General features: G+C 35.7%; 1 protein-coding gene across 2 annotated transcripts; it reads left to right on the top strand.

Annotated features, from left to right (window-relative positions):
* Positions 1-374: 374 nt before the first annotated feature.
* LOC120010053 lies at positions 375-5199 on the top strand. Of its 2 annotated transcripts, none has more exons than XM_038860736.1 (9): positions 375-724; positions 1249-1584; positions 1957-1990; positions 2209-2427; positions 2990-3079; positions 4258-4323; positions 4419-4510; positions 4597-4644; positions 4758-5199. In XM_038860736.1, the coding sequence occupies exons 1-9, from the start codon at positions 714-716 to the stop codon at positions 4867-4869; spliced, it is 1008 nt and encodes a 335-aa protein (XP_038716664.1). In that variant the 5' UTR covers positions 375-713; the 3' UTR covers positions 4870-5199. The 2 variants fall into 2 exon arrangements, with proteins under 2 accessions (XP_038716664.1, XP_038716665.1); XM_038860737.1 differs by having other exon boundaries at positions 376-604.
* Positions 5200-14440: the final 9241 nt, after the last annotated feature.

Raw genomic sequence — 14440 nt, 5'->3', positions numbered from 1 at the left:
AATGATAAAGAAAAAAATAATTTAAAAATAGTAATTGTTTTAGTTGAGGATAGTTCAAACTTCAAACATATTACCCCATATCTTATACGATCATTTTGTCTAACCATAAACCAAATATTGTATTGTATAAGAATCATACTATACAAGCCTAATAACAGTTTTTTTTCAAACACTACATATGATTAAATTATACATTCACTTATGCAATGATTAACTTATACATTGAATAGTAAAATTATATTATTTTATACAGAGCTCCAAACGAAGTCTTAATTATTATATTATATAATTTAGAGGAAGTTTATTTGGGATGTTATGAAAATTTGTTCAAGAGAAACATTTAAAAAAAGACAAATATATTTTCTATTAAAAGATAATAAAGAAAAGGAGGAGAAGAAGTGAAGAACAATGCACCGAACTCCAAGGGTCCCTCATGACATCAGTGCAAGTCTATCGCCCGGAGATACTGGGTAGAGGCGGATGCAATGGATAAGCAAACCCATGTTTTTCTCCTCTTCACTCAAATCTTTACACCCAATTCCACATCTATCGTCCCGCTGAAGAAGAAAACCTAACCGAAGACTTTCCCATGAGAAATTTACAGGCATGATTTTGATTTTCTTGTTCACTAAATGACGGCCCCTGTAAAGAATTTCGGACATAGCCCCTTTATCTTAATTTCCAAATCGTAGACCCAATTAACATTTGCATATATGTATGCTCTGTAAGTAACCCTTCTCTTTCTTTCCTTTTTCCTTTCCTGTACATATCTATTTTGTTTGTGAGGAAATGAAGGAAAGAGAGAGCATAAAATCTTGAAATATATAATGGGTCTGGATATAAATATAATCGAATGATGAAATTGTGTAGTTTATCATTGCTTTAAGAAATTATCCTGTTTGGGTATTTGGCATATGTTTTGATTTTGCTTTTGATTATGCTGCAACAGACGTTTTGCATTGGCTATCTTAATCACGTTGCTTATATCGAAATTCTTGGGCATATGGCATGATGGATTCAATCACTTCATGGAGGAATTGGTTGCATTAAATATTAATGTTAAGGCATTTTTGTTTCATCGGAAATTCAGAATATAAAATACAGGAAGAAAGTTCTATGGACTAATATTTCACTGTGTTCAATATTAGTTCTTAGTCCTTCTATTGTTCCTCGCATAACAATGTGAAACTAAATACTAAAGAGGTCTATGATCGATGAATCTAGATTGACTCTGTTATATCTCTGCAGGATGCAACTTATTGTTAGTGCAGATATGACAGCCCTGAGTTATTGGTTGAACTGGAGGTTCTTGCTATGTGCAATATGGGTTCTTACACCTACCATTTTAGCGTTGTTTGTAATAGGGAAATATGAAGGTCAGAACCATCGGAAATCTGAGCAGGGAAAAGCTCAGCAAGAAGCAATTAATGCTTTGCATATTGATGAAGCATGGAGGCCTTGTCTAAGGGGAATTCACCCCATTTGGTTGTTAGCTTTCCGAGTCATTTCGTTCTGTTGGCTTTTTGCATCACTCGTCGACAAAGTTCTAATTAGCGCACCGAGCATATTTTTCTATTATACCCAGTGAGCTACCTCTTATCCCTAGACTCACCATCATCATGTAGTAGTATTTAATTAGGAAAATATTCAGCTCTTGGTTCTTTTCTTAGTCTTAGTTGGTCATCTAATAGGGTCATTTTGAGATTCTCAATTCAGCTTCCTATCTTTGTGATTCTTATTTTACACTGCCTTTTTCTTCCATTTGATATTGAAGTTGACTAATCACTAGCTTAATGTGAGTTTGTTGCTCTTCCGTGCTTTGAATATTTTCCTATCATTTGGCTAGTAGACTGTTTGATTCTGGATCCCTAGTTGACCGTGAAATGCTCTTCTTCTTTTTTTTTCCCCTCTTTTCCTCCTAATTTGAAGTTATGATGATTTTGGGGTGCTTTGCAGGTGGACTTTTACTTTGGTTACCATATATTTTGGGGTATTATTCGAGATCCCTCTCTTAAACCCTTCTGCCAAAACTTCCTATTTCACACAAACAAACTCACATGTATTCTGTTTGCTTAATAATTGCACATGCTTACTCTGCTTGAATAAAACATTTCCATTTTGTGGATGCATAGATGTTCCTTCATCTTATTCTTTGATCTCTGCTGACAATATCACAATGTCATTATGACTTAAAACTTTCCTTTTTAGCTTGGGGCACTGCTTTCCATTTATGGCTGTTTCCAGTATCACAAAATAAGCAGCAGGGATCTTAATGAACACCATGTCAGCATAGATGCAGAGCAAGGATACTACACACCATTGACATGCCAGGAAAGAACAGATGTACCTGAAGTGAGGAAGGATGAAGAAATCCATGTTTCTCAAGCAATACGGACTTCAAGTTATGTCTTTCAAGTTATATTCCAGGTAGATCCAATTTCAAGTGGCTTGTTCACTGTGATGGAGAGTCTATAAATGTAATAAACACATTTTGCTTGTAAAGACATGTAGTTGACCATTAATAAGTTGCCAATTTAAGTAGTAGGTTCACTGTAATAGAGAGACTTGGAAGCTGCAATCAACAGGTTTTGCAATAAGAAGTCACGTGGTTTTTCATTAATGAGTTTCCATCATAGTTCTTCTTGCCTTCCAGCTTCTTATTGCTGGAATTTTATTCCTTGCCTTCCACTCTTTTATTTTTTTTCAATAAGCAGTTCTGTGTCAGTAAAAGATACATGTCTGGCGAACCCTACTGTAGTTCGTGGACAGAGGAATGTCTCTAAAGAGCATACAGAAATCAACCACTTGATGGTTCCTGATCTACTGAACTGGGATCTTCATTCTTAAAATGTGGCATGTGGTCTCTCATCCAAACTATCCATTACATTGCATTCCTACATCAAAATTCGTATTTCCCATGTCATTTTTTTTGGTTAATCACATTCACAGGTCACTTATGTATGCCCTCTATTTGATTTACTGTAAACAGACAAGTGCCGGGGCAGTGATGCTAACAGATTGCATATATTGGTCAATTATATATCCATTTCTTACAATCAAAGATTATGATCTGAGTTTCGTAAGTAACCTATGCTCTAAATTAGCCCTCAATTTATATTTGTTTTAGTGTTTGTTGCTTATTGTTGAGTGTGTGAGTATCATTTTTGAAAGTTTGTTAGAAACCAATCATGATGTTCATTTCTTGCTTTATTACATGGCGCAACTAGAAAATTCATCTTTTATTTATTTAGTTATTTCGAAATGTCTTTGTGTTGTATTGAAGTGCAAGACTACTGTACTATTTTCTTTAATGACTGGGAGTTGGTCAACGTGCTGCTGATGATGTCATCTAGTCATGACCATCCTGAATTGGATCACTTATTAACTGCACTATTCTTTTGGAAGCTCGCATTGCCAAGTTCTACTTAGGCAGAAAATGTATCTGCAATTGTACCGTATGCATATGTGTGACTTGACGTTGGGGCTCCTGAAACACTCTAGCTCCTTGGCATCTGATTGGACTCCGAGAGTAAGAATGATGGTGCTTTTAATGTTCTTGATATCTGTTTTTTTTCCCTCTTATAGGTCATTATCAGGGGTTCTGTCCATTTGTCTTTTGACTCATTTTGAGTGCTCTTAGTTTATGTCCATTTTATTCGATGCTTTTATATTCAGTAGAATGCTCTTCAATTTCTACTATACTTAGGTTTCTATCCAGCTTTTACGTTTAGCACTTACTTGAATCAGTGCTTACTGCTTAGACTAGCTCTTATACATTCCGGGCCATTATTAATTCTGGGATATCATATTGGTATGTGACGTGTTTTCTTTTCATCCCTCCTTTGTAGGATACTCAGTTTGGTTATTACCTGGTGTTATAACTGATGATCCAATGCAATTCCTTCAGAGTTTATCAATGCCTTCACTTGATTCTCCTTTTGTAGTTCTACATGCAAAAGTTTTTATGATAGCAAAAGACTGGATTTCATGAAAAATGCCTTAGGTCTTAATTGCACTGCTCCTCGCTCTAGAAGCATCTAGTAGTGATAAAATGTTCTTTTAGTCTGTCTTTTGTGATTGAGATCATTCAACATGTCATAATCATGCCAATCATTTTTAATCGTAAATCTTGTTTTTTTGATGTTTATATTATCTAATTTTTATTTATCCTTGTTATAAATATTCAATGTCTTGTTGATATCGTTGCTTGTGATACACTGCATTGGAATAACCCCCCTGTTTTCCCCTTTATATCAGATGACAGTGAATATGCATACGCTCAATGCTGTCTTAATCCTCGGCGATACAGTTTTGAATTGCCTGGTAATTTGTATCAGTTAATTTCTTTCCTAGCACCTATTTTTCTGCTGTTTCCTTCTGTAACTGTTCTGAAATTAATGCCCTCAACTCCCTTTCAGCCCTTCCCTTGGTTTCGATTTGCTTACTTTGTCTTGTGGACGAGTGCTTTCACCATTTTCCAGTGGATTCTTCATGCTTGTGTCTCAATTAGGTAATTTCTTTTTTTTTCAATTTGGCTTTCAACATCTTAGGAATTCGGTTTGAGCATCGAGTAGTTATCATTTTTCTCGGTTACAGGTGGCCTTACCCATTCCTTGACTTATCATCCCCATATGCTCCATTATGGTAAGTTACTTCAAACATCTGTTACTTTATGCGCTCCATATGTCTAGTCTGGACCATCTTTACTCATTTTTGCTCTACCCTCTCTGATAATGCATGGGATTGTTAATTTGCAGGTACTTAGTGACGGCGTTGCTGCATATTCCGTGCTATGGCTTATTTGCATTAATTGTGAGAACAAAGCATTACCTGCTCTGGAAATGGTTCCCTCCATCTAATCATTGGTGAAGATGACAGTTGTTTGGCCTGTAGTACTCTGTGCCATGTCAAAGTTGGATTCAGTTTCTTCCACAGTTCCTAGTGGTTGGCGAAACATTTCCTTTTTGCACCTCAAGGTGTTTTCCCGGTAATATATTGAGCGATAAACATGTGAGGATGTGACCTAGTGGTAGAGATGTAGGGGTGCAACCTAGAAGTCACAAATTTAATTCCTTGAAACAGCCATGTATGTCCCCGACCCTGTGAGGGGGCCTTGTTACTGTTATTGTTGTGACCAAGTCTTGATGGCATGAGTAATTACCAATGTATAAGATAAGTAGTTTCGAATTGAAGATTTCATTGCATTCTAGGGTTTTTTTTTTTTTTAAAAAAAAGATAAGCTTGATTGTATCATAGTTTGTTGAGTATTTGTGTTTGTGATGGTGAAGTCAAGCTTATGTCCCCCAAGGGACATGTAATTTAGTTATGTTTGGTAGGGGTGTTAGCATTGAGGAGGGAGGGTTTAAAACATTCTAATAAAAATTTGACTCAAAATCTTCTCCGAACTTAAATCTTAATTATATTAAAACGAATTTGAGCTCCAAAACGTAAACCTTAACGGGGCATTTGGTTGTTAATCCAGTGAGTGTGAGTGTGAGACGAGTGTGCGGTGAGTATGAGATCAACATTACTATGTTTGGTATGAAATGAAAAGTGAGTATGAGTGTTAGAATTTTAATTGCACAATTTTTATATTACCCAATTTTTTGTACATAAAAAGAAAATAGGAGTAGATTAATTTAATGGTTGTGATTACTTCTTAAGGGATATAATAGTTTTTCGAGTGTCAAACTCATTCTTCCTTATGAGATTAGCCAAGCTCATCATTTTAATGAGCTTAATGAGCTTAGCTAATCTCCATAAGGAGGGAATGAGAGTGGGATGAGTTTGAGATTCCACCCTCCCAAACTCAACCAAACGAGGTAATGAGTGATTCTCACCATCGGCCAGCCTCATTCCTCCTCCAAAATGCCAACCAAATGCCTTGTAAGTACATTGGAACAAATTCGTGGTGGAACTGCCAAAAGGGACTCCAGATACAAGCCTAAACGCTTTGCTTTAGAGTGAAACGAAAAACAAAGCTAGGATTTAGTAATTCTAAGAAATCCGAATATGAGCTCCAAATTTTGAACGGTAATTATATTATGTGTATGAGCTCCAAACCCTATACATTAATTATAGTGGAATGAATATGAGCTCCAAACCTTAAACGTTAATTATATTGGAACAAATATGAGCAAATTAGCATTTCATGTGCCTTGAAGAGGAATATTTAAAAAGAAATGAATCGAAATAATAAGAAAAGATTTGAATTCCCAAAACGTACTATTTGATCGGAACTGAGATTCTTTCTTTTCGCTCGCTTCCCCTCTTTGCTTTTTCTTTAATCTGGTTTTTCTTTTCATTAGATTCCCGGTATTCACAATCGCTCTCCTCTTTGTCTTTCCGGAACATGGATTTGAGAAGGGTAGCATTATTATAACCCTCTCTATTTTAAACCCTCCTCTCTTAAACTCTAGTTATCATGAATTGTCATGTCATTGTCTTTACCTTATCTCACATATAAAAAAATAAAAAAAATAAATGTCAATGTCATCTCTCCGTCTCACCTGCTTTGCTTAGTCACTTCTTTGACCCCTTAGAAAGCTATCTGAAATCACCTAGCCCCACATCCAAGGAATCTCAGACCGAGGAGAAAGAGACTTCCACTTATACTGATACTCTCACTATGGAGACAACTAAAAAGACCAATACTGTTACATGCCCTTACTTACTATCTTATACTGTTACGGGAGTTGGGCGGGATGACATATATATATAGATATATATATACACACACATATACTAAACATATATATATATATATATATATTATATATATATATATTAAAGAAAAATATCACATTCTTGATTGTATTTTTTTTCACCCAATTTTTTTATTAATTTAAATGCTTTGATTTTGATTAATATTTTTGGTTTTTTATTAAATTATTATTATCCCTTTTAATTTTTATGTAAATAAAAGATACATTTTATTATTTTTGGTTTGAATCCTGCAGCATGTGAAATGTTGATCCATTCATCATTTATATCTGCACGAGTTTAGAGTGATATATTCTCTGTCTATGTCTTGAATAGAGAATATATTATGTTTGTAGACAAAGAATATATTCTGTCTGTACATGTGTACACATATATGTATATGTACACGCCAACAGAGAATATATTCTCTGTTGGCGTGTACATATACATATATGTGTACACATGTACATTAAATGAAGAAAAGACAAAAAAAAGAAGAGACATACATGTATATAATCATGATCTTGCATGCGTGTGGAGCCAAGTCTTGGTTAAAATCTTTGTTTGACAAAGCTAAGATATGAACGGTCGAAAGAAATGCATGCATTCAATGCAAGTAATACGTAAGAAATCTATAAATTGAGAAGAGTTCGCAGAGTATTTTAAGAAGTTGCAAGAGATAGTAGTAGTGTGTGAGAGAAAAACGAGAGAGAGACTCAAAGTAGTCAATCTTTGAGATAAAAAGAGAGTGAACCAATTGTGGATATGGATTACTTGAGTGATATTTTCGACTACCACTTGTCAAGTTGTTCAAGTGAACAGGTAAATACATATACTGATGTAAATTATATTGTTATTGTTGTTTTTTTGCAAATACTCAGTGTAAATAGAGAGGGTTATCGTTACGGATAACCCTCTCCATCGTTATGGATAGAAAGCCTATGCTAATGTATTTCCCGAGGCTTTGAAACTACTCTGTAGATGACAAATCTATCAAAGTATTTTAACCAAATGCAAGCCATCAATGCAAGACAATAGAGTTTGGAATGCATTTTACTGCATGTGGACTACGGTGTTCGGTATAACCTGATGGCAGAGTTTGGAATGCAAGCCACCAATGTTCGGTATAACCTGATGGCAGAGTTGGACGCATTTTGGAAACAATATGTTGAAATACTTGGTGGTGAAGAGAGGGCATACAGTGTTAAGCACTCACTAAACTTTTTTCAAAATGATGTTGCAGCACCATTTGAGCACTGGATGACAATGCCAGACATGGGTCTATTGATTGCTTCTGCATACAATGTGATATTGCATGTTCTTCATCATGCAGAGAGTTGGACATATCTACCACTACGTGCAGCTCCTCCATCACCCTATCAACGCGTTGCCATCGCTATAGGGCACGTAAATGGTAATCACTACGTCAAAGTTGGTTTGACAATGAATTATCCAATGCCTCCCATCACACTTGAATGGGTTCACTGTAGGCATGCTTGTGCAGCTGCATGGGCGACTCCGTATGCGGAACGATTAGATGCGTACATGCACTCATATGGATTCATCAAATCTTCATCCGAAACTTTTATTCATGTGCTTGAATAAATTATTGTCTATGTCTTACAAAATTATGAAATTAATATCAAAAAAGTATAATTTCTCTTTTCTTTAAAAAAAATTAAAAAGAAAAATAATAATTAAAAAAACCAAACAGAAAATCTTAATCAAAGCATTTAAATTAATAAATGTGTATATATATATATATATATATATATATATATATATATATATATATATATATATATATATATTTATGTATATATCTGTATATATGTGTATGTGAGTGAGATGACATATATTAAAAAAAAAAGAAAAAGAAAAGAGGAGACATGACATGACAACCTAGGGGAGGGGTTTAAAATAGGGGGTTTATTTATCCAAATCCATTTGAGAATATACATCACCTGCAAATCGAATAAGCATTATGAAAGTACGGTCCTATATCGAATCGAAATTAATGGTGGAAACGATCTGGGCTTTCTGAGTTTTTTTAGTGCCTTTTCGTTGTAGAAATGGGTCAAGATCTGGCCTGTTAAGGCAAAATGAAATGTTGAGTTAAAATTACATGAGACTAATATTTTTTAGGGAAGCACTACACATCCATAAATAATACATCCATAAACTTACATAACTGATGTGGCATGCCACATTTGCAAGCTGACATGACAATTTCAAAAAAAGAAAAACAAAACCTAATTTCACTTGCAACTAGTGGCGACAAAGACATAATTTCGAATTTCAATAACCCTCACCTCCCAAATCTTCTTCTTCTTGACGAAGCTCGAAATCCGCCGCAAATACCGAAAATCCATGGTGCTTGTACAAACCCTCACCCATGCTTGAAATCCACCGCACATACAAGTGCTCGAAATCCCTGTTGCTTGTACAAGTGCTTCCGAATTTCAACAAAACCTAATTTCAAGCTCCAAATCTTCGTTGAGAGTTTGTACGGCCTGTGAATTCAGGCCACCTCAAGTGCTTTGTCATCACAGACTACGTTACTTCTCTTTTGCAGACTTGATTTGCATCATACTATGTTGTGTATTGTTACACTATTAAATGGGACAATGTAACTAGTTACGATGCCCGATTGGAACAACATAATAAGACACAATCTCCACTTGGGACAGAGCATCCCAGAAGGGGATTGCCTCATTACATTGTCAAGTTGCAACGGTGTAACTAAATATCAATTTTCAATTGAGACCTCGTACTAAGACACTTTTCTCATTTTGGACGATGCAAAAAAACTTGACAGTGACTTATTACACTATCAAATTATTTACACTGTCCAATTGGGACACTATAATAAGACACTGTCTCTACTTAGGGCAAAGCATCCCAAAAGGACATTGTCTTATTACATTGTCTAGTTGCAATAACGTAACTAAATATCATTTTTTTCAATTGGGACATCGTACTAAAACACTTTCTCCATTTTGCACGTTGCAAACAAATTTGAGAGTAGCTTATCACACTATCAAATTAGAGAATGTAACCATTTACATTGTCCATGTAATTAATTACACTGTCAAATGTAATAAGTCACTCGTGAGTAAATTTGACAGTGTTGGCTTATTTTGTTTGGAGAGACTTATTACACTTTATATATAAATTTTACTCAGTCAATATTATAAGACGCTTGTGCATAAAATTGACATTGGTGACTTAGTAAGCTTGGCAGGATCTTATTACACTTTGAATATAATTAATTACACTGTCAATGTAATAAGCCACTGGCAAGTAAACTTGGCGTTGGTTGTTACAAGGTGTTTGATGGTTGTCAAGCGTTTAGTTTTAGTGCGAATGAATGTTTGATTCTAATGCTTAAATAGCAAATATTGTTAGTATTTGTAAGTTTTATCAGCTAACTCAACACACATCATTAAACACATACGGAAAAACTGCTTTGATAAACTATTAGAACTCTATGGACAGACTTCACGTATAGCCCAATTGACAAACCCAGTCATGCCCACAATCGGTTCAATTTCCCTTGATTGATCAAGTGAGGTGCTTGATTGCAGTGATGGTGATTGCCGAGTCTCTCTATGCTTGAGTGGTCTATTGAACAACAACATCGAAATTGATTTTTACTAGTGGCGACTTCCGTAATTTCATGTATCCATTGGTTTGGCCTGCATCACCTCGATCGAGTAATCTCAGAAGCATGTGGATTCAAGTCAAAGTGCCAAAGCAGCCCCATGACCGTTAACAAGATCGCAACATGATTATGCTCAAACACATTCTCAATGATTTGCTCTCGGACGTTGCAGCCGATAAAGCTAGATCGTGTGATGACCTGCGGCTATAATGTGAGAGAAGAAAAAGAGCTGCAAAAGTAAAAAAGGAAGCCCAAGGAGAGAGAGAAAAGAACTGCAAGAGTAAAAAAGATGAGAGAGAAACAGAAATTACAGAATTAATTATATCTTTTACTTAATTGACAATTTGGTTATTTAATTGGATATCTATGTGGCATGTTGAGCTGTACAGCCACATAGATTAGGGAAGTTTAGGGATGGGAAAATTAGGGACACATATCATTTTCGTATTTTTTATAACAAAATTGTTTATACAAAAAACCTTAGCTGTAGAAAATGTCACTCTCACACAACCACAAATAGGGATGGCAATCTGACCCGTGGGAATCCGACCCAAAATTTTGGGTTGGGACCTGAAATTTCGGATACGGGTTCGGGTGCCACCCGAATAAATTGTTGTGGGGACGGGTAGGGTATGGTAATGCCATACTCGACCCTGAACCCGACCCGAACTTAATACTTTAATAAATAAATATATATTTATATAAACATGAATTCTCTTATCCGGACATCTGCAGGTTATATTAACTCATGCACCTCAATCTAACCATTGATTTAAAACATGTGGGACCCAAAGCAGTGGGTCCCACTTGTCATTTCACTTTAAAAGAGTGGAGTGCGTAAGTTATTAAATGGCGAACGTTTGCATAAGAGAATTTATATTTATATAGATATATAATATATAATATACTGTACATATGTATAGGAATATTAATTTGTATTTAATATACTTATCTTCTTATATTTTTCATAATGAAAAATATGATATGCTCTCCAAGTCCATATTATATATAATTATATACTCAATACTTCATTTCAATTCATCAAAAGTAATTAAGTAAAGTATACTATAAACTCTACATAATCGGATGAGTTGGAAATTGAAATAATGAAATCAAATTGTGACTTGTGCGATGTCGACTAGGTCAAATACTCAATAACTCGAGTTTCTCATGCTCGAATCAATTCATCAACTCAGCGTCTCTGTCTCTTTCTATTCAAGTTCTGCGACTGCTACTTGCCCGGTTGGTCCTATCTCTATTTAGGTTACTGATTTGCTTTTCATTTAATCATTTGTATTCCGATTTGCAAGACAATAATAGTAGCATGTAGCCATGACAAATTGACAATGATATATTTTAACTTAATTATTTCACATGATTTATGTTCCAGAATTGTAATGGAGAATGAGAATCGATCAGTTGGGACTACTCCAACAGTAGGTGCTGCTCCATCAGCAGGAAATGCTCCAAGTCCCATAGTGGGGGCTGCTCCAATAATGGTTTAGGGGGTTCCTCGTCCCCATCGGGGTCGGGGATCCCCAAATCTCAAGGGGGCGGGGATAGGGTTCGAGGACGAGGATGGGGATGGCATACCCGCCCTAGCCCTGTTGCCATCCCTAGCCACAAACACACCAGGCATGATGCGATATGTCTCATATTATTATCCTTGTTTATCCATTTTAATCTTTGTGATTTCAATATTAAAGTAAATATTACTTTTGATTACTAACAGATATGTCTTGTTACAACTCAGTCCATTACGTTCTAAGCATAACAAACTTGTCATTGGATGAATTGAGTCGTTCCACGATAAAAAACAAAGTAAAAAAAAATCGCTTTTCCAACTAACATTGCATATGAGGAAATTATGTGAATTTTTCTCTCAATTACATGTGGCACAGTAAGCTCATGACAGCTGTGAGATCAACTAACTGCATTTGTTAACATTGCATATGAGGAAATTATGTGAATTTCTCTCAATTACATGTGGCACAGTATGCTCATGACAGCTGTGAGATCAACTAACTGCATTTGTTATCTTTTCTTAATTGTGATAAAATAATCACTGAAAAATTGATTTTGTATAAAAAATTCTTAGAACACTGAGTTCAAACAAAGACAATGCATAAAAATCAATTCGAACAAATAGCAATCCATACATACCATATTCATCAAGTCTGAAAAAAGTCTTCTATTGTCAAATTAAACACTATTCCAGAAATAAAAAACATACTATGAACCATAACATACCCAAATGACCAAACACTTCATTAAAATAGCATTTATTAACCCATCACAGAAACAAAATTCAAACATCCTTTGAAGCACGATTGCTTGATTCTTGCATTGCATTGAGCATGAATGCGTATCTTGAACCCAAGGTTGTAACTCTTAAGATCTCAGTTGTTGTTGGTCTTTTCACAGCCATTTTTGACGTAATTGGAGTATAGGTACCAACAATGACACTCCTTCTGACAGAGGCTCTATAGTTGTAGAGGTTACAATATAGAGGCAGAGACTCCAACAGTTCTCTAGGAGTCAAAAAATTAATATTGTTGATATAATGGATAATGCATAAAAAATGTAATAGGCTACTACCTGATTTTCTAGTCTACGTAAGCCTTTTGTTACGCCCTTATTTTTTACATTTCATGCACCTTAGCTTAGGATACCGTCTTCAAAGCTTGCTCTTAGTCTTCGGCTCATCGTGCTTTAATCTTCTTCTTTTATATTTGGTCTCCCAAAGACAACCTTAGCTTTAGGTGGGAGAACCACGTCACCAGTCACCCAAGACCATAAACTAGATCCACTAGTTGGCATAACATTATGTTGATACATCATTAGGGTTGAACTTTTGATTACTTTTCTTATGAACTCTGTTGTGAATAAGAATGACTCAATTTGACAAAACAATAATGTAGAAATGAAATAAAGAAAAAGAGCAAGACACAAATTTAACGAGGTCTAGAAAATTACCTAATCCTCGGGCAAAGTCAACGAAAGTTCCACTAATATGACGAAAAGATTACAAAGAATTCCAAGAGACAAGTTCTCTATGCCAATAACTACCCAAAATCTCACCAGAATAACAACCAACTCTCTCACACTCTTCCCAAACAAAACTCCAAAGTTGTCAAAGGGTTGTCGCAAAGAGAATAATATGTCTAACTCTTGTTTTGTGTTCTCTTTCCCTAGGGTTTATAACATATAACCTATTTATACTATATGGAAGAGTTTTGGTCGACCCAAAACCTAAAAGAACTAAAAAACCTGAAACCAAATTGGACTGGAATTCGTCAAAACTGCTGCTGCTCGTCAGCTGTCGGGACAACCACTTATGGTGTCCGGACAGCCATGTATAAAAACTGTCTCCGAGATTGATTTAACATCGACTATTCGGACAACCATATGTAGTGTTCAGACAGTTGCAACTCTGCAACAGAAAAATACTGCAGCAACCTGATTCGTTTTTCACCATTATTTTCAACAATTTCCAACTTGGTGACAAATGAATCAAATAACTCTGAACCAACAAATAAACCGAACACAAACGTAAGAGAGCCGAAAACTTAAAACTAAGTAACCTCTTCAACCAAGTGAACACTCCAACAGTTGCCTTCTCCACAAAGCCCCCCATTCTCTAGGGACGAAAATTGACGACGCCCAAGACATCTTTGGACTCTCCAATCGATACAAGAACCTCACCTATAGTGATAAAAGCCTGCTGACTAGCCTCACTTGCCTCGACATTCACCGCCTTATCAAGTGACTTCGAAGCTATACCTCCCATCAAAGAACCATTGACCTGTATTCTTTAGGAACTCTCGGCCACAAACTAAAGTTGAGTACACTTTGACACTCCAACTGTTTCTCTCATCGGAAGCTCCACCTGCTTCTGAGAATCTGAACGTCTCCTCCAAAATTTCACAAGTTTATGAGACCCTGAAACACCACTTGAAACACCTTTGGTACCAACCGCACCACCTTAAAGAACATAAAGGCCATCAATCTTCTTTTCGGTCATCACATGCACCGATCCCCTACAGACCTCCAAAACTCCACATTCAGTAGAAT

The sequence above is a fragment of the Tripterygium wilfordii genome, chromosome 12 (genome assembly GCF_013401445.1).
Source record: "Tripterygium wilfordii isolate XIE 37 chromosome 12, ASM1340144v1, whole genome shotgun sequence".
Classification (NCBI taxonomy): Eukaryota; Viridiplantae; Streptophyta; class Magnoliopsida; order Celastrales; family Celastraceae; genus Tripterygium; species Tripterygium wilfordii.
The sequence above is the reverse complement of the archived record's forward strand: the minus strand, read 5'-3'. Positions and strand labels throughout refer to the sequence as shown.

Coding starts and splice junctions, on each gene's coding strand:
- LOC120010053 (XM_038860736.1), top strand. Junction 1,585..1,956: donor ATATTTTTCTATTATACCCA/GTGAGCTACCTC, acceptor GGTGCTTTGCAG/GTGGACTTTTACTTTGGTTA. Junction 3,080..4,257: donor AAGATTATGATCTGAGTTTC/GTAAGTAACCTA, acceptor CCTTTATATCAG/ATGACAGTGAATATGCATAC.